The 27,634-nt window shown below is 41.9% G+C and overlaps 1 protein-coding gene across 1 annotated transcript in view; it reads right to left on the bottom strand.

Annotated features, from left to right (window-relative positions):
- The window catches only part of tctn (tectonic), a 107,315-nt gene that overhangs the window by 58,918 nt on the left and 20,763 nt on the right, over positions 1-27,634 (bottom strand). Inside the window, exons 4-5 of the mRNA XM_071672167.1 lie at positions 22,559-22,715; positions 10,756-10,943 (exon numbers count right to left, since the gene is read on the bottom strand). Coding sequence (XP_071528268.1) covers positions 10,756-10,943; positions 22,559-22,715 — 345 coding nt within the window. The remainder of the gene's footprint in view (positions 1-10,755; positions 10,944-22,558; positions 22,716-27,634) is intronic.

A 27,634-nucleotide genomic window follows, 5' to 3' on the forward strand; every position in this document is an offset into this window, starting at 1 on the left:
ACCTGGATGTTTTGGCTCTGAGTGAAACGAAGCTCAAGGGTAAAGGGGAAGAGTGGTTTGGGAATGTCTTGGGAGTAAAGTCAGGGGTTAGTGAGAGGACAAGAGCAAGGGAAGAAGTAGCACTACTCCTGAAACAGGAATTGTGGGAGTATGTGATAGAGTGTAAGAAAGTAGATTCTAGATTGATATGGGTAAAACTGAAAGTTGATGGAGAGAGAGATGGGTGATTATTGGTGCATATGCACCTGGGCATGAGAAGAAAGATCATGAGAGGCAAGTGTTTTGGGAGCAGCTGAATGAGTGTGTTAGTGGTTTTGATGCACAAAACCAGGTTATAGTGATGGGTGATTTGAATGCAAAGGTGAGTAATGTGGCAGTTGAGGGAATAATTGGTATACATGGGGTGTTCAGTGATGTAAATGGAAATGGTGAAGAGCTTGTAGATTTATGTGCTGAAAAAGGACTGGTGATTGGGAATACCTGGTTTAAAAAGAGAGATATACATAAGTATACATATGTAAGTAGGAGAGATGGCCAGAGAGTGTTATTGGATTATATGTTAATTGATAGGCGTGCGAAAGAGAGACTTTTGGATGTTAATGTACTGAGAGGTGCAACTGGAGGGATGTCTGATCATTATCTTGTGGAGGCGAAAGTGAAGATTTGTAGGGGTTTTCAGAAAAGAAGAGAGAATGTTGGGGTGAAGAGAGTGGTGAGAGTAAGTGAGCTTGGGAAGGAGACTTGTGTGAGGAAGTACCAGGAGAGACTGAGTACAGAATGGAAAAAGGTGAGAACAAAGGAGGTAAGGGGAGTGGGTGAGGAATGGGATGTATTTTGGGAAGCAGTGATGGCTTGTGCAAAAGATGCTTTTGGCATGAGAAGCGTGGGAGGTGGGTTGATTAGAAAGGGTTGTGAGTAGTGGAATGACGAAGTAAGATTATTAGTGAAAGAGAAGAGAGAGGCATTTGGACGATTTTTGCAGGGAAAAAATGCAAATGAGTGGGAGATGTATAAAAGAAAGAGGCAGGATGTCAAGAGAAAGGTGCAAGAGGTGAAAAAGAGGGCAAATGAGAGTTGGGGTGAGAGAGTATCATTAAATTTTAGGGAGAATAAAAATATGTTTTGGAAGGAAGTAAATAAAGTGCGTACGACAAGGGAGCAAATGGGAACTTCAGTGAAGGGGGCTAATGGGGAGGTGATAACAAGTAGTGGTGATGTGAGAAGGAGATGGAGTGAGTATTTTGAAGGTTTGTTAAATGTGTTTGATGATAGAGTGGCAGATATAGGGTGCTTAGGTCGAGGTGGTGTGCAAAGTGAGAGGGTTAGGGAAAATGATTTGGTAAACAGAGAGGTAGTAAAAGCTTTGAGGAAGATGAAAGCCGGCAAGGCAGCAGGTTTGGATGGTATTGCAGTGGAATCTATCAAAAAAGGGGATGACTGTATTGTTGACTGGTTGGTAAGGTTATTTAATGTATGTATGATTCATGGTGAGGTGCCTGAGGATTGGCGGAATGCTTGCATAGTGCCATTGTACAATGGCAAAGGGGATAAGAGTGAGTGCTCAAATTACAGAGGTATAAGTTTGTTGAGTATTCCTGGGAAATTATATGGGAGGGTACTGATTGAGAGGGTGAAGGCATGTACAGAGCATCAGATTGGGGAAGAGCAGTGTGGTTTCAGAAGTGGTATAGGATGTGTGGATCAGGTGTTTGCTTTGAAGAATGTATGTGAGAAATACCTAGAAAAGCAAATGAATTTGTATGTAGCATTCATGTATATTTATGTATATATGAATTCCTATGAGTTTCCAAAATCACTTTCGTGTAATAATTACATGAGGGAAGGTACAAGAAAGAAATATAACAGTCAGTTAATATACAATGAAGAGACATAGCTAGCTACGTCCCTTTGTTGTATATCAACTGACTGTTATATTTCTTTCTTGTATCTCCTCTGATTATGTGATTATTACATGAAAGTGCACTCGTGAACTTATCGTGTTTCATTTCCCTGTGACTCATAGGATTATACTAGATTATGTGCTAAATTGTGATCCTTTCCAATATGTATATGTATGTATATATATGTGTATGTGCTTGTATGTTTATTTTTTTTTTTTTTGCTTTGTCGCTGTCTCCCGCGTTTGCGAGGTAGCGCAAAGAAACAGACGAAAGAAATGGCCCAACCCACCCCCATACACATGTATATACATACGTCCACACACGCAAATATACATACCTACACAGCTTTCCATGGTTTACCCCAGACGCTTCACATGCCCTGATTCACTCCACTGACAGCACGTCAACCCTGGTATACCACATCGATCCAATTCACTCTATTCCTTGCCCTCCTTTCACCCTCCTGCAAGTTTAGGCCCCGACCACTCAAAATGTTTTTCACTCCATCTTTCCACCTCCAATTTGGTCTCCCACTTCTCCTCATTCCCTCCACCTCCGACATATATCCTCTTGGTCAATCTTTCCTCACTCATTCTCTCCATGTGCCCAAACCATTTCAAAACACCCTCTTCTGCTCTCTCAACCACGCTCTTTTTATTTCCACACATCTCTCTTACCCTTACGTTACTTACTCGATCAAACCACCTCACACAACACATTGTACTCAAACATCTCATTTCCAGCACATCCATCCTCCTGCGCACCACTCTATCCATAGCCCACGCCTCGCAACCATACAACATTGTTGGAACCACTATTCCTTCAAACATACCCATTTTTGCTTTCCAAGATAATGTTCTCGACTTCCACACATTCTTCAACACTCCCAGAACCTAAGGCCCCTCCCCCACCCTGTGACTCACTTCTGTTTCCATGGTTCCATCTGCTGCTAAGTCCACTCCCAGATATCTAAAACACTTCACTTCCTCCAGTTTTTTTCAGTTCAAACATATCTCCCAATCAATTTGTCCTTCAACCCTATCTTGCTCTTATTCACATTTACTCTCAACTTTCTTCTTTCACACACTTTACCAAACTCAGTCACCAACTTCTGCAGTTTCTCACCCGAATTACCCACCAGCACTATATCATCCACAACAGACTGCATACTTGCCCCTCTCTCCAAAACTCATGCATTCACCTCCTTAACAACCCCATCCATAAACAAATTAACAACCATGGACACATCACGCACCCCTGCAGCAAAGCGACATTCACTGGAAACCAATCACTTTCCTTTCTTCCTCCTCGTACACATGCCTACATCCTTGGTAAAGACTTTTCCTTGGTTCTAGCAACTTACCTCCCGTGCCATATACTCTTAATACCTTCCACAAAGTCTATATCAACTCTATCATATGCCTCCTCCAGATCCATAAATGCTACATACAAATCCATTCTTCAAAGCAAACATCTAATCCACACGTACTCTACCACTTCTGAAACTACACTGCTCTTCCCCAATCTGATGCTCTGGATATCCCTTTACCCTCTCAGTCAATACCCTCGCATAAAATTTCCCAGGAATACTGAAAACTTATGCCTCTGTAATTTGAACACTCACCTATATCCCATTTGCCTTTGTACAATGGCACTATGCATGCATTCTGCCAATCCTCAGGCACTTCACCATGAGCCGTACATACATCGAGTATCCTTACCACCAGTCAACAACACAGTCATCCCCTTTTTTTAACAAACTCCACTGCAATACCATCCAAACCCGCTGCCTTGCCGGCTTTCATCTTCCGCAAAGCTTTCACTACCTCTTCTCTGTTAACCAAACCATTCTCCCTAGCCCTCATACTTAGCACACCACTCTGACCAAAACACCCTGTATCAAACACATTCAACAAACTTTCAAATTACTATCTCCTCACTTCTTCACTACTTGTTATTACCTCCCCATTTGCCCCCATCACTGATGTTTCCACTTGTTCTCTCGTCTTACACACTTTACTTACCTCCTTCCAAAACATCCTATTATTCTCCCAAAAATTCAATGATACTCTCTCACCCCAACTTTCATATGCCCTCTTTTCATCTCTTGCACCTTTCTCTAGACCTCCTCCCACTTTCTTTTATACATTCCCAGTCATTTGCACCAGTTCCCTGAAAAAAATTGTCCAAATGCCTCTCTCTTTCACTAAAAATCTTCCCTCTTCATCCCACCACTCACTACCCTTTCTACTGTGCCCACCTCCCACCTTTCTCATGCCACAAGCATCTTTTGCACAAGCCATCACAGCTTCCCTAAATACATCTCATTCCTCCCCCACTCCCCTTTCATCATTAGCTCTCACCTTTTGCCATTCTGCACTCAATCTCTCCTAGTACTTCCTCACACATGTCTCCTTTCAAAGCTCACTTATTCTCATTACTCTCTTCTCCCCAAGATTCTCTTTTCTGAAAACCCCTATAAATCTTCAACTTCGCCTCTACAAGACTGATCAGACATCCCTCCAGTTGCCCCTCTCAGCACACTGACATCCAAAAATCTCTTTCACATCCCTATCAATTAACACGTAATCCAATAATGACCTCTGGCCATCTCTCCTACTAATATACTTATTCACTATTTATTTATTTTGCTTTGTCGCTGTCTCCAGCGTTTGCGAGGTAGCGCAAGGAAACAGATGAAAGAAATGGCACAACCCACCCCCATACCCATGTATATAATCACACGTCCACACACGCAAATATACATACCTATACATCTCAATGTACACATATATATACACACACAGATACATACATATATACCCATGCACACAATTCACACTGTCTGCCTTTATTCATTCCCATCGCCATCTCGCCACACATGGAATACCATCCCCCTCCCCCCTCATGTGAGCAGGGTAGCACTGGGAAAAGACAACAAAGGCCTCATTCGTTCACACTCAGTCTCTAGTTGTCATGTAATAATGCCCGAAACCACAGCTCCCTTTCCACATCCAAGCCCCACACAACTTTCCATGGTTTACCCCAGACGCTTCACATGCCCTGATTCAATCCACTGACAGCACGTCAACCCCGGTATACCACATCGATCCAATTCACTATATTCCTTGCCCGCCTTTCACCCTCCTGCATGTTCAGGCCCCGATCACTCAAAATCTTTTTCACTCCATCTTTCCACCTCCAATTTGGTCTCCCACTTCTCGTTCCCTCCACCTCCGACACATATATCCTCTTGGTCAATCTTTCCTCACTCATTCTCTCCATGTGCCCGAACCATTTCAAAACACCCTCTGTCTGCTCTCTCAACCACGCTCTTTTTATTTCCACACATCTCTCTTACCCTTACATTACTTACTCGATCAAACCACCTCACACAACACATTGTACTCAAACATCTCATTTCCAGCACATCCACCCTCCTGCGCACAACTCTATCCATAGCCCACGCCTCGCAACCATACAACATTGTTGGAACCACTATTCCTTCAAACATACCCATTTTTGCTTTCCGAGATAATGTTCTCGACTTCCACACATTCTTCAAGGCTACCAGGAGTTTCGCCCCCTCCCCCACCATATGATTCACTTCCGCTTCCATGGTTCCATCCGCTGCCAGATCCACTCCCAGATATGTAAAATACTTTACTTCCTCCAGTTTTTCTCCATTAAAACTTACCTCCCAATTGACTTGACCCTCAACCCTACTGTACCTAATAACCTTGCTCTTATTCACATTTAATCTTCACTTTCTTCTTTCACACACTTTACCAAACTCAGTCCCCAGCTTCTGCAGTTTCTCACATGAATCAGCCACCAGCGCTGTATCATCAGCGAACAACAACTGACTCACTTCCCAAGCTCTCTCATCCCCAACAGACTTCATTCTTGCCCCTCTTTCCAAAACTCTTGCATTCACCTCCCTAACTACCCCATCCATAAACAAATTAAACAACCATGGAGACATCACACACCCCTGCCACAAACCTACATTCACTGAGAACCAATCACTTTCCTCTCTTCCTACACGTACACATGCCTTACATCCTCGATATAAACTTTTCACTGCTTCTAACAACTTGCCACCCACACCATATATTCTTAATACCTTCCACAGAGCATCTCTATCAACTCTATCATATACCTTCTCCAGATCCATAAATGCTACATATAAATCAATTTGCTTTTCTTAGTATTTCTCACATACATTCATCAAAGCAAACACCTGATCCACACATCCTATACCACTTCTGAAACCACACTGCTCTTCCCCAATCTGATGCTCTGTACATGCCTTCACCCTCTCAATCAATACCCTCCCATATAATTTACCAGGAATACTCAACAAACTTATACCTCTGTTATTTGAGCACTCACTCTTATCCCCTTTGCCTTTGTACAATGGCACTATGCACGCATTTCGCCAATCCCCAGGCACCTCACCATGAGTCATACATACATTAACCTTACCAACCAGTCAACAATACAGTCACCCCCTTTTTTAATAAATTCCACTGCAATACCATCCAAACCTGCTGCCTTGCTGGCTTTCATCTTCCGCAAAGCTTTTACTACCTCTTCTCTGTTTACCAAATCATTTTCCCCAACCCTCTCACTTTGCACACCACCTCGACCAAGACACCCTATATCTGCCACTCTATCTTCAAACACATTCAACAAACCTTCAAAATACTCACTCCATCTCCTTCTCACATCACCACTACTTGTTATCACCTCCCAATTAGCGCCCTTCACTTATGTTCCCATTTGCTCCCTTGTCTTACGCACTTTATTTACCTCCTTCCAGAACATCTTTTTATTCTCCCTAAAATCTAATGATAATCTCTCACCCCAACTCTCATTTGCCCTCTTTTTCACCTCTTGCACCTTTCTCTTGACCTCCTGTCTCTTTCTTTTATACATCTCCCACTCAATTTCATTTTTTCCCTGCAAAAATCGTCCAAATGCCTCTCTCTTCTCTTTCACTAATAATCTTACTTCTTCATCCCACCACTCACTACCCTTTCTAATCAACCCACCTCCCACGCTTCTCATGCCACAAGCATCTTTTGCGCAATCCATCACTGATTCCCTAAATACATCCCATTCCTCCTCCCCCACACCCCTTACTTCCATTGTTCTCACCTTTTTCCATTCTGTACTCAGTCTCTCCTGGTACTTCCTCACACAAGTCTCCTTCCCAAGCTCACTTACTCTCACCACCCTCTTCACCCCAACATTCACTCTTCTTTTCTGAAAACCCATACAAATCTTCACCTTAGCCTCCACAAGATAATGATCAGACATCCCTCCAGTTGCACCTCTCAGCACATTTACATCCAAAAGTCTCTCTTTCGCACGCCTGTCAATTAACACGTAATCCAATAACGCTCTCTGGCCATCTCTCCTGCTTACATACGTATACTTATGTATATCTCACTTTTTAAACCAGGTATTCCCAATCACCAGTCCTTTTTCAGCACATAAATCTACAAGCTCTTCACCATTTCCATTTACAACACTGAACACCCCATGTATACCAATTATTCCCTCAACTGGCACATTACTCACCTTTGCATTCAAATCACCCATCACTATAACCCGGTCGCGTGCATCAAAACCACTAACACACTCATTCAGCTGCTCCTAAAACACTTGCCTCTCATGATCTTTCTTCTCATGCCCAGGTGCATATGCACCAATAATCACCCATCTCTCTCCATCAACTTTCAGTTTTACCCATATTAATCGAGAATTTACTTTCTTACATTCTATCACATACTCCCACAACTCCTGTTTCAGGAGTACTGCTACTCCTTCCAGTCTCTCCTGGTACTTCCTCACACAAGTCTCCTTCCCAAGCTCACTTACTCTCACCACCCTCTTCACCCCAACATTCACTCTTCTTTTCTGAAAACCCATACAAATCTTCACCTTAGCCTCCACAAGATAATGATCAGACATCCCTCCAGTTGCACCTCTCAGCACATTTACATCCAAAAGTCTCTCTTTCGTGCGCCTGTCAATTAACACGTAATCCAATAACGCTCTGGCCATCGCTCCTACTTACATACTTATACTTATGTATATCTCTCTTCTAAAGCCAGGTATTCCCAATCACCAGTCCTTTTTCAGCACACAAATCCACAAGCTCTTCACCATTTCCATTTACAACACTGAACACCCCATGTATACCAATTATACCCTCAACAGCAACATTACTCACCTTTGCATTCAAATCACCCATCACTATAACCCAGTCTCGTGCATCAAAGCTGCTAACACACTCACTCAGCTGCTCCCAAAACACTTGCCTCCCATGACCAGGAGCATGGGCATCAATAATCAACCATCTCTCTCCATCCACATTCGGTTTTACCTATATCAATCTAGACTTTACTTTATTACATTCTATCACATATTCCCACAACTCCTTTGCTTGTGTCCTCTCACCAACCCCTGACTTTACCCCCAAGACAAACCATTCTTCCTCTATACCCTTGAGCTTCATTTCACTTACGAGCCAAAACATCCAGGTTCCTTTCCTCAAACATTACTACCTATCTTTTCTTCTTATCTTGGTTACATCCACACACATTCTGACACCCTAATATAAGCCTTTGAGGAGGATGAGCACTCCGTGCATGTATACATATTTTCTTTCATTCTTTTGATCATACTTTGTTGCTGTCTGCCGCGTTAGCAAGGTAGCGCAAGGCATCAGACGAAAGAATGGCCCAACCCACCCATATACACATGTATATACATACATGTCCACACACGCACATATATATACCTATGCATCTCAACGTATACATATACATTCCTATGAGTCCACACAGACATATACATATATACACATGTACATAATTCATACTGTCTGCCCTTATTCATTCTCATCACCATCCCACTACGCATGAAATGATAACCCCCTTCCCTCGCATATGCATGAGGTAGCACTAGGAAAAGACAACAAAGGCCACATTCGTTCACACTCAGTCTCTAGCTGTCATGTATAATGCACCAAAACCACAGCTCCCTTTCCACATCCAGGCCCCAAAAAACTTTCCATGGTCTACCCCAGACGCTTCACATGCCCTGGTTCAATCCATTGACAGCACATCGACCCGGTATACCAAACCGTTCCAATTCACTCTATTCCTTGCACGCCTTTCACCCTCCTGCATGTTCAGACCCCAATCGCTCAAAATCTTTTTCACTCCATCTTTCCACCTCCAATTTGGTCTCCCACTTCTCCTTGTTCCCTCCATCTCTGACACATATATCCTCTTTGTCAATCTTTCCTCTCTCATCCTCTCCATGTGACCAAACCATTTCAAAACACCCTCTTTTGTTCTCTCAAACACTCTTTTTATTACCACACATCTCTCTTACCCTTTCATTACTTACTCGATCAAACCACTTCACACCACATATTGTCCTCAAACATCTCATTTCAGACACATCCACCCTCCTCTGCACAACCCTATCTATAGCCCACACCTCCCAACCATATAACATTGTCAGAACCACTATTCCTTCAAACATACCCATTTTTGCTTTCCAAGATAATGTTCTTGCCTTCCACACATTTTTCAAAGCTCTCAGAACTTTCGCCCCCTCCCCCACTCTATGACTCACCTCCACGTCCATGGTTCCATCCACTGCCAAATCCACTCCCAGATATTTAAAACACTTCACTTCCTCCAGTCTTTCTCCATTCAAACTTACCTCCCAACTGACTTGTCCGTCAACCCTACTGTACCTAATAATCTTGCTCTTATTCACATTTACTCTCAGCTTTCTTCTTTCACACACTTTACCAAACTCAGTCACCATATACATATATACATACATACACATATACACATGTGTACATATTCGTACTTACTCGCCTACACCATTCCCAGCGCCACTCTCACCCCACACGAAACAGCTTCACCACCCGCTGCATTAGCATGGAGGTAGTGCCAGGAAACAGACTAAATAAAGCCAAATCCGCTCGCACTCACTAATGCATGTTGCATGAAAACCACAGCACCCTATCCACATCCAGTCCCCACAGACCTTTCCATGGTTTATCCCAGTATACCACACTATTCCAATTCACTCTTTTCTGTGCATGCCTTTTGCCCTCCTGCATGTTGAGGCCCTGATCACTCAAAATCTTTTTCACTCGATCCTTCCACCTCCAATATGGTCTCTAGCTTCTTCTTGTTCCCTCTATGTTGAGGCCCTGATCACTCAAAATCTTTTTCACTCAATCCTTCCACCTCCAATATGGTCTCTAGCTTCTTCTTGTTCCCTCTACCCCTGACACATACATCCTCTTTGTCAATCTTTCCTAAAACACTTCACTTTCTCCAATTTTTCTTCATTCAAACTCAAATCCCAACTAACTTGCCCCCCAACCCTGCTGAACCTAATATCCTTGCTCTTATTCACATTTATGCCCCAATTCCCTCCTTTTACACATTTTTCCAAACTCAGTCACCACCTTCAACAGTTTCTCACTCAAATCAGCAACTAGTGCTGTATCATTGGCGAACAACAACTGACTCACTTCCAGGCTCTCTTATCCCCAACAGACTGCATACTTGCCCCCTATCCAAAACTCTTGCATTTACCTCATTAACCACCCCATCCATAAACAAATTAAACAACCAGGGGGACATCACACATACCTTCCACACTCAACACTTATCCACACTGTAATTTTCTTTTATCATAAAATTGGAAATGAAGCGTTTACTAATAAAGCGAACAGGTTAATCCATCTGTATGGTGGAAGGTTTCAGCTAGTTTACTTGGAAAATTCTCTCTCATTTCAACATACCTGATGATGACTACTTGGATCTGCCACCACAGAGAATGACAAAAAATTGATGGCATTCAAGCTGAATTTGCTTTCACACTCTTCAGCAACATCATGGAAAATTCTGTTACAAGATGAGTGAATATCTTCAAGGAAGGTCAAAGATTCCATGGTTTCACATTCACTCCCAATGATTGACTCAGGAATCCCTGCATAAAAGATGTGCTTCAATCAAATATTCATATACAAATCCCTTAACATATCCAACTACTGATATCTAATATCCATATCATTCACTTAACAGTAAAACTGTTCCTGTGAAATTTTCTTCAAATACTATAAGATCAACATACAAAATAATTATGTTACTATAGGACCCCTTCTCCAATGGCACCTAAAGTTTCAAGGCTGCACTAAAATAAGTAGCAGGCCAGGCTGGACTCCTATCGAGTTAGATCTTTGATGATACAATCACACTAAAGATGACAATTCACACACAGTGTGACCCAGGCTGATTCTAGCAACTCCATCACCACATATCTCATGCATATTCACAACTTTTTCATAAACAGTAATAGATGTGCTTTCTCCTACTCCATAATATTGTGAATTTGCAGAATCTCCACCAAGACTTGGTTAAAGCACATTACATTTTTCTTCTTGCTTGTTTCCTCCTATACATAATACCTCCATGGTTGTTTAATTTGTTTATGGATGGGGTGGTTTGGGAAGTGAATGCAAAAGTTTTGGAGAAAGCGGCAAGTATGCAGTCTGTTGGATGAGAGGGCTTGGGAAGTGAGTCAGTTGTTGCTCGCTGATGATACAGGGCTGATGACTGATTCAAGTGAGAAACTGCAGAAGCTGGTGACTGAGTTTGGTAAAGTGTGTGAAATAAGAAAGCTGAGAGTAAATATGAACTAGAGCAAGGTTATTAGGTTTAGTAGGGTGGAGGGACAAGTCAACAGGGAGGTAAGTTTGAATGGAGAAAAGCTGGAGGAAGAAGTGTTTTAGATATCTGGGAGTGGATTTTGCAGCGGATGGAACCATGGAAGCGGAAGTGAATCATGGGGGGGGGGTGAAAGTTTTGGGAGGGTTGAAGAATGTGTGGAAGTCAAGAACGTTATCTTGGAAAGCAAAAATGGGTATGTTTGAAGGAATAGTGGTTTCAACAGCATTTCTCACATCACCACTACTTGTTATCACCTCCCCATTAGCCCCCTTCACTTATGTTCCCATTTGTTCCCTTGTCTTATGCACTTTATTTACCTCCTTCCAAAACATCTTTTTATTCTCCCTAAAATTTAATGATACTCTCTCACCCCAACTCTCATCTGCCCTATTTTTCACCTCTTGCACCTTTCTCTTGACCTCCTGCCTCTTTCTTTTATACATCTCCCACTCATTTGCATTATTTCCCTGCAAAAATCGTCCAAATGCCTCTCTCTTCTCTTTCACTAATAATCTTACTTCTTCATCCCACCACTCACTACCCTTTCTAATCTGCCAACCTCCCATGCTTCTCATACCATAAGCATCTTTTGCAAAAGCCATCACTGCTTCCCTAAATACATCCCATTCCTCCCCCACTCCCCTTACCTCCTTTGTTCTCACCTTTTTCCATTCTGTACTCAGTCTCTCCTGGTACTTCCTCACACAAGTCTCCTTCCCAAGTTCACTTACTCTCACCACTCTCTTCACCCCAACATTCTCTCTTCTTTTCTGAAAACCTCTACAAATCTTCACTTTCACCTCCACAAGATAATGATCAGACATCCCTCCAGCTGCACCTCTCAGCACATTAACATCCAAAAGTCTCTCTTTTGCACACCTATCAATCAACACGTAATGCAATAACGCTCTCTGTCCATCTCTCCTACTTACATCTGTATGCTTATGTATATCTCTCTTTTTAAACTTGGTATTCCCAATCATCAGTCCTTTTTCAGCACATAAATCTACAAGCTCTTCACCATTTCCATTTACAACATTGAACACCCCAAGTACACCAACTATTCCCTCAACTGCCACATTACTCACCTTTGCATTCAAATCACCCATCACTATAACCCGGTCTCGTGCATCAAAACAACTAACACACTCACTCAGCTCCTCCCAAAACACTTGCTTCTCATGATCTTTCTTCTCATGCCCAGGTGCATATGCACCAATAATCACCCATTTCTCTCCATCCACTTTCAGTTTTACCCATATCAATGTAGAGTTTACTTTCTTACACTCTGTCACATACTCCCACCACTCCTATTTCAGGAGTAGTGCTACTCCTTCCCTTGCTCTTGTCCTCTCACTAACCCATTGACTTTACTCCCAAGACATTCCCAAGCCACTCTTCCCCTTTACCCTTGAGCTTCGTTTCACTCAGAGCCAAAACATCCAGGTTACTTCCCTCAAACATACTACTTATCTCTCCTTTTTTCTCATCTTGGTTACATCTATACACATTTAGACACCCCAATCTGAGCCTTCCAGGAGGATAAGCACTCCCCGCATGACTCCTTCTTCTGTTTCCCCTTTTAGAAAGTTAACATACAAGGAGGGTAAGAGAGATGTGTGGTAATAAAAAGTGTGGTTGAGTAAACTTTCACTAGTGAACGGATTCACTGTCAATGATGTGTAGACCTATGCTTCATCTTGCAATGTTTTGACTTGCATGACTTCAAGCATGAAATTATTGAATAAGGGTATACTGTACTGACTCGTGTTATTTATGCTTTGACTCATGACAAATTTGGCAAAAAAAAAATAGCTTACCACCAATGTCTACAAATTTCTCTTCTTTTGATAATAAATCATGTCAGCATATTTCAAAGTATCTGTGTACTAATCATGCATATTCAAAATTTAGCAAAATACAATTAGATTCGTATCCCAGTAACTAGCAAAGTATGTTTGTGTTCACTTTAAATCCAGCATGTACCACATCCAAAGGAGGAACAGGCATTTCAAAATGTATGGTAGGAATGTTGAAGATAATGTGGTGAGTAAAGGATGTACCAGTATTTTTATGTTAGCTGAGACAGCATGGGAAATTGAGGCCCTAAATGAGGCCATCTCATTAACATTATACATACATATACCCTAGCCTTAGCCAGTTACTCATTTTACCCCTAGCGTTGGATGAACAGCTGGGTTCACTGGACTGACTGCCATAACCAGGACTCGAACCTATGTGCTTGATCCTGGGCAGCTCAAAAATAAATCACAGTCAGGAATGCTAACCACTACACCACGGTATTTAAACTAGAGATGCTTAGTATCTGATGCTGATCAGAAACTCTGATAACTATGTTTATAGGTCTTGCTACATCTGTGTTACTGTATCCTCATACCATAATTCCAATATATCAACCCTTTTAGTCCTAAGCTTGGTATATGTTTGTGTTCCCAACCTAGATAAAAAAAAAGAAAAAAAAATTGAAGGTTTGTTGAATGTATCAGATAACAGAGTGGCAGATATAGGATGTTTTGGTTGAGGTGGTGTGCAAATTGAGAGGGTTAGGGAGAATGATTTGGTAAACAGAGAAGAGGTAGTGAAAGCTTTGTGAAAGATGAAAGCAGCAAGGCGGCGGGTTTGGATGGTATTACAATGTAATTTACTTAAAAGGGGGTGACTGTGTTGTTGACTGGTTGGTGAGGATATTCAATGTATGTATGGCTAATGGTGAAGTGCCTGAGGACTGACGGAATGCTTGCATAGTGCCATTGTACAAAGACAAAGGGGATACAGGTGAGTGTTCAAATTACAGAAGTATAAGTTTGTTGAGTATTCCTGGGAAATTATATGGGAGGGCATTGATTGAGAGGGTGAAGGCATGTACAGAGCATCAGATTGAGGAGGAGCAGTGTGGTTTCTTAAGTGGTACAGGATTTGTGGATCAGGTGTTTGCTTTAAAGAATGTGAGAAATGCTTAGAAAAACAAATGGATTTGTATGTAGCAGTTATGGATCTGGAGAAGGCATATGATAGAGTTGATAGAGATACTCTGTGGAAGGTATCAAGAGTATATGGTGTGGGAGGCAAGTTGCTGGAATCAGTTAAAAGTTTTTATCAAGGACGTCAGGCATGTGTACGAGTAGGAAGAGAGGAAAGTGAATGGCTCTCAGTGAATATGTCGGTTTGCGGCAAGGGTGCATGGTCTCCATGGTTCTTTAATATGTTTACAGATGGATTGTTAGGGAGGAGAATGCATGAGTTTTGGAAAGAGGGGCAAGTATGCAGTCTGTTGTGGATGAGAGGGCTTGGGAAATGAGTCAGTTGTTGTTCACTGATGATACAGTGCTGGTGGCTGATTCGGGTGAGAAACTGCAGAAGCTGGTGACTGAGTTTGGTAAAGTGCGTGAAAGAAGAAAGCAGAGTAAATGTGAATTAGAGGAAGTTTATTAGGTTCGGTAGGGTTGAGGGACAAGTCAATTGGGAGATAAGTTCGATAGGAGAAAAACCGGAAGTGAAGCGTTTTAGATATCTGGGAGTGGATCTGGCAGCGGATGGAACCATAGAAGCTGAAGTGAGTCACAGGGTGGGGGAGGGGGTGAAAGTTCTGGGAGCGCTGAAGAATGTGTGGAAGGCGAGAACGTTATCTCGGAAAGTAAAAATGGGTATGTTTGAAAGAATAGTGGTTCCAACAATGTTATAAGGTTGCGAGGCATGGGCTATAGATAGGGTTGTGGAGAGGAAGGTGGATGTGTTGGAAATGAGATGTCTGAGGACAATATGTGGTGTAAGGGTTTGATCGAGTAATGAAAGGGTAAGAGAAATGTGTAGTAATAAAAAGAGTGTGGTTGACAGAGCATTAGAGGGTGTATTGAAATGGTTTGGTCACATGAAGAAAATGAGTGAAGAAAGATTGACAATGAGTGAAGAAAGATTGACAAAGAGGATATATGTGTCAGAAGTGGAGGAAACAAGGAGAAGTGGGAGACCAAACTGGAGGCAGAAGGATAGAGTCAAAAAGATTTTGAGTGACCGGGGCCTGAACATGGAGGAGGGTGAAAGGCTTGCAGGGATCAGAGTGAATTGCAATGATGTGGTATACCGGGGTCGACGTGCTGCCAATGGATTGAACCAGGGCATGTGAAGCATCTGGGGTAAACCAAGGAAAGTTTTGTGGGGCCTGGATGTGGAAAGGGAGCCATGCCAATCCTCAGGCACGTCACCATGAGTCATTTATTTATTTATTTATTTTGCTTTGTCGCTGTCTCCTGCGTTAGCGAGGTAGCGCAAGGAAACAGATGAAAGAATGGCCCAACCCACCCACATACACATGTATATACATACACATCCACACACGCCAATATACATACCTATACAACTCAATGTATACATATATATATATATATACACACACACACACAGACATATACATATATACACATGTACATAATTCATACTGTCTGCCTCTATTCATTCCCATCGCCACCTCACCACACAAGGAATAACAACCCCCTCCCCCCTCTGTGAGCTAGGTAGCACTAGGAAAAGACAACAAAGGCTCCATTCGTTCACACTCAGTCTCTAGCTGTCATGTAATAATGCACCAAAACCACAGCTCCCTTTCCACATCCAGGCCCCTCACAACTTTCCTTGGTTTACCCCAGACGCTTCACATGCCCTGGTTCAATCCACTGACAGCACGTCGATCCCGGTATACCACATTGTTCCAATTCACTCTATTCCTTGCACGCCTTTCACCCTCCTCCATGTTCAGGCCCCGATCACTCAAAATCTTTTTCACTCCATCTTTCCACCTCCAATTTGGTCTCCCACTTCTCCTCGTTCCCTCCACCTCTGACACATATATCCTCTTGGTCAATCTTTCCTCACTCATTCTCTCCATGACACCAAACCATTTCAAAACACCCTCTTCTGCTCTCTCAACCACACTCTTTTTATTACCACACATCTCTCTTACCCTATTATTACTCACTTGATCAAACCACCTCACACCACATATTGTCCTCAAACATCTCATTTCCAGCACATCCACCCTCCTGCGCACAACTCTATCCATAGCCCACACCTTGCAACCATACAACATTGTTGGAACCACTATTCCTTCAAACATACCCATTTTTGCTTTCCCAGTTAATGTTCTCGACTTCCAAACATTCTTCAAGGCTCCCAGAATTTTTGCCCCCTCGACCACCCTATGATTCACTTCTGCTTCCATGGTTCCATCTGCTGCCAAATCCACCCCTAGATATCTAAAACACTTTACTTCCTCCAGTTTTTCTCCATTCAAACTTACCTCCCATTTCACTTGACCCTCAACCCTAACGTACCTAATAACCTTGCTCTTATTCACATTTACTCTCAACTTTCTTCTTTCACACACTTTACCAAACTCAGTCACCAGCTTCGGCAGTTTCTCACATGAATCAGCCACCAGCGCTGTATCATCAGCAAACAACAACTGACTCACTTCCCAAGCTCTCTCATCCACAACAGACTGCATACTTGCCCCTCTTTCCAAAACTCTTGCATTCACCTCCCTAACAACCCCATACATAAACAAATTAAACAACCATGAAGACATCACACACCCCTGCCGCAAGCCTACATTCACTGAGAACCAATCACTTTCCTCTCTTCCTACACGTACACATGCCTTACATCCTCGATAAAAACTTTTCAATGCTTCTAACAACTTGCCTCCCACACCATATATTCTTAATACCTTCCACAGAGCATCTCTATCAACTCTATCATATGGCTTCTCCAGATCCATAAATGCTACATACAAATCCATTTGTTTTTCTAAGTATTTCTCACATACATTCTTCAAAGCAAACACCTGATCCACACATCCTCTACCACTTCTGAAACCACACTGCTCTTCCCCAATCTGATGCTCTGTACATGCCTTCACCCTCTCAATCAGTGCCCTCCCATATAATTTACCAGGAATACTCAACAAAATTATACCTCTGTAATTTGAGCACTCACTCTTATCCCCTTTGCCTTTGTACAATGGCACTATGCAAGCATTCCGCCAGTCCTCAGGCACCTCACCATGAATTATACATACATTAAATAACCTACCAACCACTCAACAATACAGTCACCCCCTTTTTTCATAAATTCCACTGCAATACCATCCAAAGCCGCTGCCTTGCCAGCTTTCATCTTTCGCAAAGCTTTTACTACCTCTTCTCTGTTTACCAAATCATTTTCCCTAACCCTCTCACTTTGCACACCACCTCAACCAAAACACCCTATATCTGCCACTCTATCATCAAACACATTCAACAAACCTTCAAAATACTCACTCCATCTCCTTCTCACATCACCACTACTTGTTATCACCACCCCATTTGCCCCCTTCACTTATGTTCCCATTTGTTCCCTTGTCTTACACACTTTATTTACCTCCTTCCAAAACTTCTTTTTATTCTCCCTAAAATTTAATGATACTCTCTCACCCCAACTCTCATTTGCCCTATTTTTCACCTCTTGCACCTTTCTCTTGATCTTCTGCCTCTTTCTTTTATACATCTCCCACTCATTTGCATTATTTCCCTGCAAAAATCGTCCAAATGCCTCTCTCTTCTCTTCCACTAATAATCTTACTTCTTCATCCCACCACTCACTACCCTTTCTAATCTGCCCACCTCCCACGCTTCTCATGCCACAAGCATCTTTTGCGCAAGCCATCACTGCTTCCCTAAATACATCCCATTCCTCCCCCACTCCCCTTACATCCTTTGTTCTCACCTTTTTTCCATTCTGTACTCAGTCTCTCCTGGTACTTCCTCACACAAGTCTCCTTCCCAAGCTAACTTACTCTCACCACTCTCTTCACTAGAGAGCGTTATTGGATTACTTGTTGATTGATAGGCACACGAAAGAGAGACTTTTGTATGTTAATGTGCTGAGAGGTGCAACTGGAGGGATGTCTGATCATTATCTTGTGGAGACGAAGGTGAAGATTTGTAAAGGTTTTCAGAAAAGGAGAATGTTGGGATGAAGAGAGTGGTGAAAGTAAGTTAGCTTGGGAAGGAGACTTGTGTGAGGAAGTACCAGGAGAGACTGAGAACAGAATGGATAAAGGTGAGAACAAAGGACGTAAGGGGAGTGGGGGAGGAATGGGAAGTATTTAGGGAAGCAGTGATGGCTTGCGCAAAAGATGCTTGTGGCATGAGAAGCATGGGAGGTAGGCAGATTAGAAAGGGTAGTGAGTGGTGGGGTGAAGTAAGATTGTTAGTGAATGAGAAGAGGGAGGCATTTGGATGATTTTTGCAGGGAAATAATGCAAATGACTGGGAGATATATAAAAGAAAGAGGCAGGAGATCAAGAGAAAGGTGCAAGAGGAGAAAAAGAGGGCAAATGAGAGTTGGGGTGAGAGAGTATCATTAAATTTTAGGGAGAATAAAAAGATATTTTGAAAGGAGGTAAATAAGGTGCGTAAGACAAGGGAACAAATGGGAACATCAGTGAAGGGGGGAAATGGGTAGGTAATAACAAGTAGCAGTGATGTGAAAAAGAGATGGAGCGTGTATTTTGAAGGTATGTTGAATGTGTTTGATGACAGAGTGGTGGTGTGCAAAGTGAGAGGGTTAGGGAAAATGATTTGGTAAACAGAGAAGAGGTAGTAAAAGCTTTGTGGAAGATAAAAGCCGGCAAGGCAGCGGGTTTCGATGGTATTGTAGCGGAATTTATTCAAAAACGGGGTGACTGTGTTGTTGACTGGTTGGCAAGGTTATTTAATGTATGTATGATTCATGTACGTGTAGGAAGAGAGGAAAGTGATTGGTTCTCAGTGAATGTAGGTTTGCAGCAGGGGTGTGTGATGTCTCCATGGTTGTTTAATTTGTTTATGGATGGGGTTGTTAGGGAGGTGAATGCAAGAGTTTTGGAAAGAGGGGCAAGTATGAAGTCTGTTGGGGATGAGAGAGCTTGGGAAGTGAGTCAGTTGTTGTTCGCTGATGATACAGCGCTGGTGGCTGATTCATGTGAGAAACTGCAGAAGCTGGTGACTGAGTTTGGTAAAGTGTGTGAAAGAAGAAAGTTAAGAGTAAATGTGAATAAGAGCAAGGTTATTAGGTACAGTAGGGTTGAGGGTCAAGTCAATTGGGAGGTGAGTTTGAATGGTGAAAAACTGGAGGAAGTGAAGTGTTTTAGATATCTGGGAGTGGATCTGGCAGCGGATGGAAACATGGAAGCGGAAGTGGATCATAGGGTGGGGGAGGGGGCGAAAATTCTGGGAGCCTTGAAGAATGTGTGGAAGTCGAGAACATTATCTCGGAAAGCAAAAATGGGTATGTTTGAAGGATTAGTGGTTCCAACAATGTTGTATGGTTGCGAGGTGTGGACTATGGATAGAGTTGTGCGCAGGAGGATGGATGTGCTGGAAATGAGATGTTTGAGGACAATGTGTGGTGTGAGGTGGTTTGATCTAGTAAGTAACGTAAGGGTAAGAGAGATGTGTGGAAATAAAAAGAGCGTGGTTGAGAGAGCAGAAGAGGGTGTTTTGAAATGGTTTGGTCACATGGAGAGAATGAGTGAGGAAAGATTGACCAAGAGGATATATGTGTCGGAGGTGGAGGGAACGAGAAGAGGGAGACCAAATTGGAGGTGGAAAGATGGAGTGAAAAAGATTTTGTGTGATCAGGGCCTGAACATGCAGGAGGGTGAAAGGAGGGCAAGGAATAGAGTGAATTGGAGCGATGTGGTATACCGGGGTTGACGTGCTGTCAGTGGATTGAATCAAGGCATGTGAAGCGTCTGGGGTAAACCATGGAAAGCTGTGTAGGTATGTATATTTGCGTGTGTGGACGTATGTATATACATGTGTATGGGGGTGGGTTGGGCCATTTCTTTCGTCTGTTTCCTTGCGCTACCTCGCAAACGTGGGAGACAGCGCAAAAAAAAAAAAAAAAAAAAAAAAAAAAAAAAAAAAAAAGATTCATGGTGATGTGCCTGAGGACTGGCGGAATGCTTGCATAGTGCCACTGTAGAAAGGCAAAGGGGATAAGAGTGAGTGTTCAAATTACAGAGGTATTAGTTTGTTGAGTATTCCTGGGAAATTATATGGGAGGGTATTGATTGAGAGGGTGAAGGCATTTACAGAGAATCAGATTGGGGAAGAGCAATGTGGTTTCAGAAGTGGTAAAGGATGTGTGGACCAGGTGTTTGCTTTGAAGAATGTATGTGAGAAATACGTAGAAAAGCAAATGGATTTGTATGTAGCATTTATGGATCTGGAGAAGGTATATGATTGAGTTGATAGAGATGCTCTGTGGAAGGTATTAAGAATATATGGTGTGGGAGGTAAGTTGTTAGAAGCAGCTAAAAATTTTTATTGAGGATGCAAGGCATGTGTACATGTAGGAAGAGAGGAAAGTGACTGGTTCTCAGTGAATGTTGGTTTGCAGCAGGGGTGCGTGATGTCTCCATGGTTGTTTAATGTGTTTATAGATGGGGTTGTTAGGGAGGTGAATGCAAGAGTTTTGGAAAGAGGGACAAGTGTGCAGTCTGTTGTGGATCTGAGAGCTTGGGAAGTGAGCCAGTTGTTGTTCGCTGATGATACAGCACTGGTGGCTGATTCAGGTGAGAAACTGCAGAAGCTAGTGACTGAGTTTGGTAAAGTGTGTGAAAGAAGAAAGCTGAGAGTAAATGTGAATAAGAGCAAGATTATTAGGTACAGTAGGGTTGAGGGCCAAGTCAACTGGGAAGTAAGTTTGAATTGAGAAAAACTGGAGGAAGTGAAGTGTTTTAGATATCTGGGAGTGGCTTTGGCAGCAGATGGAACCATGGAAGCGGAAGTGAATCATAGGGTGGGGGAGGGGGTGAAAGTTCTGAGAGCATTGAAAAATGTGTGGAAGTTGAGAATGCTATCTTGGAAAGCAAAAATGGGTATGTTTGAATGAATAGTGGTTCCAACAATGTTATATGGTTGTGAGGCGTGGGCTATAGATAGAGTTGTGTGCAGGAGGGTGGATGTGCTGAAAATGAGATGTTTGAGGACAATATGTGGTGTGAGGTGGTTTGATTAAGTAATGAAAGGGTAAGAGAGATGTGTGGTAATAAAAAGAGTGTGGTTGAGAGAGCAGAAGAGGGTGTTTTGAAATGGTTTGGTCACATGGAGAGAATGGGTGAGGAAAGATTGACAAAGAGGATACATGTGTCAGAGGTGGAGGGAACGAGAAGTGGGAGACCAAACTGGAGGTGGAAAGATGGAGTGAAAAAGATTTTGAGTGATCAGGGCCTGAACATGCAGGAGGGTGAAAGGCATGCAAGGAATAGAGTGAATTGGAACGATGTGGAATACCGGGGTCGATGTGCTGTCAATGGATTGAACTAGGGCATGTGAAGCATCTGGGGTAAACCATGGAAAGTTTTGTGGGGCCTGGATGTGGAAAGCGAGCAATGGTTTCGGTGCATTATACATGACAACTAGAGACTGAGTGTGAACGGATGTGGCCTTTGTTGTCTTTTTCTAGCACTACCTTGCGCACATGCGGGGGGGAGGGGTTTTCATTTCATGTGTGGCAGGGTGGCGACGGAAATGAATAAGGGCAGACAGTATGAATTCCGTACATGTGTATATATGTATATGTCTGTGTGTATATATATATGTATACGTTGAGATGTATAGGTATGCATATGTGTGTGTGTGGACGTGTATGTATATACATGTGTATGAGGGTGGGTTGGGCCATTCTTTCGTCTGTTTCCTTGCGCTACCTCGCTAATGCGGGAGACAGCAACAAAGTATAATAAATAAAGAAATAAATGTAGATATGAGCAGCATAACTATGCATAGAAATGTGGATAAGTATATTTCTTACTAGAACCAGATCACATACCTATTTTAAAGAGAAATCCTTCACTGTTAACTCCCCAAACAGATGAACCAACAGAGTATGGAACTTTGGAGAATGGCAAAGTCAGGTAACTGTGTTCCCAGGGATACTGCTGCCTATCTTTCTCTAGCTGCTTATACTCTTCCACAGATGTAACACCCTGCATAAATACAAAATAACTGCTTTTCAATCCATAGAACATTTTTTTTTTGCATTTCTTAATTATCCACCATGAGGCAAATGGAGACACACAAAAAAAAGATAATTCATTTCCAAAACACCATCATATCTATCTGCTTAATACAGACACATTAAAAATTATAACTTCCCTTAGTTCAGCATTCATGACCTATAACAATGGCACATTCTTTTTCATCCAAAATGCTACCTTGATTTCTATCCCCCAAAACCTAATATGCAAAACCTAATATGCTAATATGCAAATCTATGCAACTATATGCCCCCACATCTAATCTGTTCATCTCATCCACAGGGGATATCTATGGCGTGCATACAGTTTTTAACCAAGCACTGTTCTTGATTTATCGTGCAAACTATAATATGTCTAAAAACAGACACAAATATACAGAGCATCATAGTGGGAAAAATACTGCAATTCATTATATAAATCTTGAACTAAAGTCTCAAGACATGAATAATCATAGCTACTGTGTCAATTTTTGGACTATTTGACTTAGTGTTACAAATTCTACTACTAAATAAACTATATACATGACTATATGTGCAAACAAACATTATTACGAACAAGTAATATGAATCCAAATAAATCAATCATACTAAAATGCAAATTTTGAAGTACAAATTTTTTTTCTATCTGGGGTAATATGAACTTTCACTGAATCTCTAGGATTCTTGTGGATTAGAATCCTGTTCAACCCCTGCCTTCTGGTGAGGTAAATGCCTCTCACTGCACTTGAACCACTTATCTAATGCTAAAAGCTGAAATCTTGGTCTCAGTTTGTCCATTGCCCAATAAGGAACCTTTACACAGGGACATCATCTTTCCCTAGCTGTTTGTAGTGACTTACTTCATAATTCTCAGTACACAGATATCAATGATGCTTATCATCAGTAGAGTGAAAGGTTTTTCAAAAGAGATGGGCATGAAATAACAACCCTGAAAAAATGCCTGATGAAAATCACGCAGGAATGAAACATTCTATACTTCAAAACAAGTTTCTCTCCAGGGTAGGCTTATTCCCTAAGTTTTCAATGCACACCAACAATATAGAGGAAGGTTGAAAACACAAGTAAATGAGGAAAAAGACTTAACCTTAAGAGTCATCTTGCGGCACACTACGATCTGTCTGCTCCAAGAATGGTAACCCAAGGGCCATACAAGGTTGATCCTTTACATCTCTAGTAAAGTAATGTTAACATCTATATCAGAGGAATGCCATGAGTTGATTTCCTCCAAGGAGAGGTTCCTTACAAAGGCCAAGATGGAGGATAACCTCTCAAAATAATAGGTTCTGACATACAGGCCAGGCTGGACCAACAAAACAAGTCTCTTAATCCTGCTGAGATATCCCTGGCTGAAACAGATTTTAAGCGTCTCACTTAAGTGTTCTTCATCGATGATGACCATGCACATACCATCGAAGTATCACCAAGACTCTGATCTTGGAGTACTTTGTTCTCTATGTCATAGACAAAAGCAAACAACGTTGGGCCAAAAGGAAATCCCACTGCCACTCCCTTCACATATAAGTAAACATGAAGGGAAATTCTGTGGTTCAAGCCCTGAGCAAACTTTATAACATCTTTGGAGGTATACTCAGTTGAGGGTGCAAAGGAATTTTGTACACATTCTGAAGAATGATCTCAATGGTTTCTTCCACTGGAAAATTAGTAAACTAACTTTCTACATCGAGATATGCAAATATTCCCTCAGGTTAAGTACTCTGATGTATATCAAAAACTGAGAAAGTACCAGAAAGGACTGTATGGATATATAGCCTCATTAGGGGATTTGGTCAATTTATATGCGGGCATAATCATTTGTGGGATGAGGGATTGCTTGCTTCTTTCAGTGTAAAAACTCATCAAATATTCCAGGGGAAGAAACCATAAAGATGATATAAGAAAGTTTTCTTAGAGCTTGCATCACTTAAGCTCCTTTCAAGAGTCTGAGGATGGCAAGCTTTATATGCAAGTAGGAGTGGCAATGGGATCTTCTCTTGGCTTAACATATGTGGCATAGAAATCAAAGTACTCCAAGATCCAGCTCTTAGCCTTACAACAAAATTATCATAATAATATATATGTAGTCTTCAACAACGAAGGACACACAATGAAGCTGCAACAAGTCATGAAAAAAGTACCTGTCCTGAAATTCATAAATGAACTTAGCATTGACAAAAAATTCCCATTTTACAGATCCAAATGGAGATAAAGGATGGCAGATATATCAACAGTGCATTAGAAAGTCTACCAACCTAAGAAGATGTCTGAATGCCAGCAGATTGCTCCTTTGTTTTAAACAGTGTCAAACTTATATAAGATATATAAGAAAATAGCTCATAAAAACAGCTCATGCTAAATTATATTCAACTAAGAAGTAACCAGGATGGAACAAATTCTTGTTATTAATGGTTATTCTAACATAATGAGTGACCAGCAAATACACAAACTCTTTAATAATATCATACAATACCAAGAATAACATAAGAAAACAATCTATTTATTCATCTATTATACTTTGTCACTATCTCCCATGCTAGCTAGGTGGCGCAAGGAAACAGACGAAAGAATGGCCCAACCTACCCACATACACATGTATATACATACATGTCCACACATGCACATATACCTACCTATACATTTCAACGTATACATATATATACATTTTTTTTTTTTTTTTATACTTCGTCGCTGTCTCCCGCGTTTGCGAGGTAGCGCAAGGAAACAAACGAAAGAAATGGCCCAACCCCCCCCATACACATGCATATACATACGTCCACACACGCAAATATACATACCTACACAGCTTTCCATGGTTTACCCCAGACGCTTCACATGCCTTGATTCAATCCACTGACAGCACGTCAACCCCGGTATACCACATCGCTCCAATTCACTCTATTCCTTGCCCTCCTTTCACCCTCCTGCATGTTCAGGCCCCGATCACACAAAATCTTTTTCACTCCATCTTTCCACCTCCAATTTGGTCTCCCTCTTCTCCTTGCTCCCTCCACCTCCGACACACATATCCTTTGTCAATCTTTCCTCACTTATTCTCTCCATGTGACCAAACCATTTCAAAACACCCTCTTCTGCTCTCTCAACCACACTCTTTTTATTACCACACATCTTTCTTACCCTTTCATTACTTACTCGATCAAACCACCTCACACCACATATTGTCCTCAAACATCTCATTTCCAACACATCCACCCTCCTCCGCACAACTCTATCTATAGCCCACACTTCGCAACCATATAACACTGTTGGAACCACTATTCCTTAAAACATACCAATTTTTGCTTTCCAAGATAATGTTCTCACCTTCCACACATTTCTCAACACTCCCAGAACTTTTGCCCTCTCCCCCACCCTGTGACTCACATCCGCTTCCATGGTTCCATCCGCTACCAAATCCACTCCCAGATATCGAAAACACTTCACTTCCTTCAGTCTTTCTCCATTCAAACTTCCTCCAGTCTTTCTCCGTTCAAACTTACCTCCCAATTAACTTGCCCCTCAATGCTACTGTACCTAATAACCTTGCTCTTATTCACATTTACTCTCAGCTTTCTTCTTTCACACACACTTTACCAAACTCAGTCACCAGCTTCTGCAGTTTCTCATCCAAATCAGCCACAAGCACTGTAACATCAGCGAACAATAACTGACTCACTTCCCAAGCTCTCTCATCCACAACAGACAGCATACTTGCCCCTCTCTCCAAAACTCTTGCATTCACTTCCCAAACGACCCCATCCATAAACAAATTAAACAACCATGGAGACATCACGCACCCATGCCGCAAACCAACATTCACTGAGAACCAATCATTTTCCTCTCTTCCTACTCATACACATGCCTTACATCCTCGATAAAAACTTTTCACTGCTTCTAGCAACTTGCCTCCCACACCATATATTCATAATACCTTCCACAGAGCATCTCTATCAACTCTATCATATGCCTTCTCCAGATCCATAAATGCTACATACAAATCCATTTGCTTTTCTAAGTATTTCTTACATACATTTTTCAAAGCAAACACCTGATCCATACATCCTCTACCACTTCTGAAACCAAACTGCTCTTCCCCAATCTGATGCTCTGTACATGCTTTCACCCTCTCAATCAATCCCATGTAATTTCCCAGGAATACTCAACAAACTTATACCTCTGTAATTTGAGTACTCACACTTATCCCCCTTTGCCTTCGTACAATGGCACTATACACGCATTCCGCTAATCCTCAGGCACCTCACCATGAGTCATACATACATTAAATATCCTTACCAACCAGTCAACAACACAGTCACCCCCTTTTCAATAAATTCCACTGCAATACCATCCAAATCCGCTGCCTTGCAGGCTTTCATCTTCCACAAAGCTTTCACTACCTCTTCTCTGTTTACCAAGTCATTCTCCCTAACCATCTCACTTCACACACCACCTCGACCAAAACACCCTATATCTGCCACTCTATCTTCTAACACATTCAACAAACCTTCAAAATACTCATTCCATCTTCTCACATCACCACTACTTGCTGTTACCTCCCCATTAGCCCCCTTTACTGATGTTCCCATTTGTTCTCTGGTCTTATGCACTTTCTCCACCTCCTTCCAAAACACCTTTTTATTTTCCCTAAAATTTAATGACACTCTCTCACCCAGACTCTCATTTGCCAACTTTTTCACCTATTGCACCTTCCTCTTGACCTCCTGCCTCTTTCTTTTATAAATCTCCCAGTCATTTGCACTAGTTCCCAGTCATCTGCACTATTTCCCTGCAAAATTTGTCCAAATGCCTCTCTCTTCTCTTTCACTAATAATCTTACTTCCTCATCCCACCACTCACTACCCTTTCTAATCTGCC

This window comes from Panulirus ornatus, chromosome 17 (assembly GCF_036320965.1).
Source record: "Panulirus ornatus isolate Po-2019 chromosome 17, ASM3632096v1, whole genome shotgun sequence".
Classification (NCBI taxonomy): Eukaryota; Metazoa; Arthropoda; class Malacostraca; order Decapoda; family Palinuridae; genus Panulirus; species Panulirus ornatus.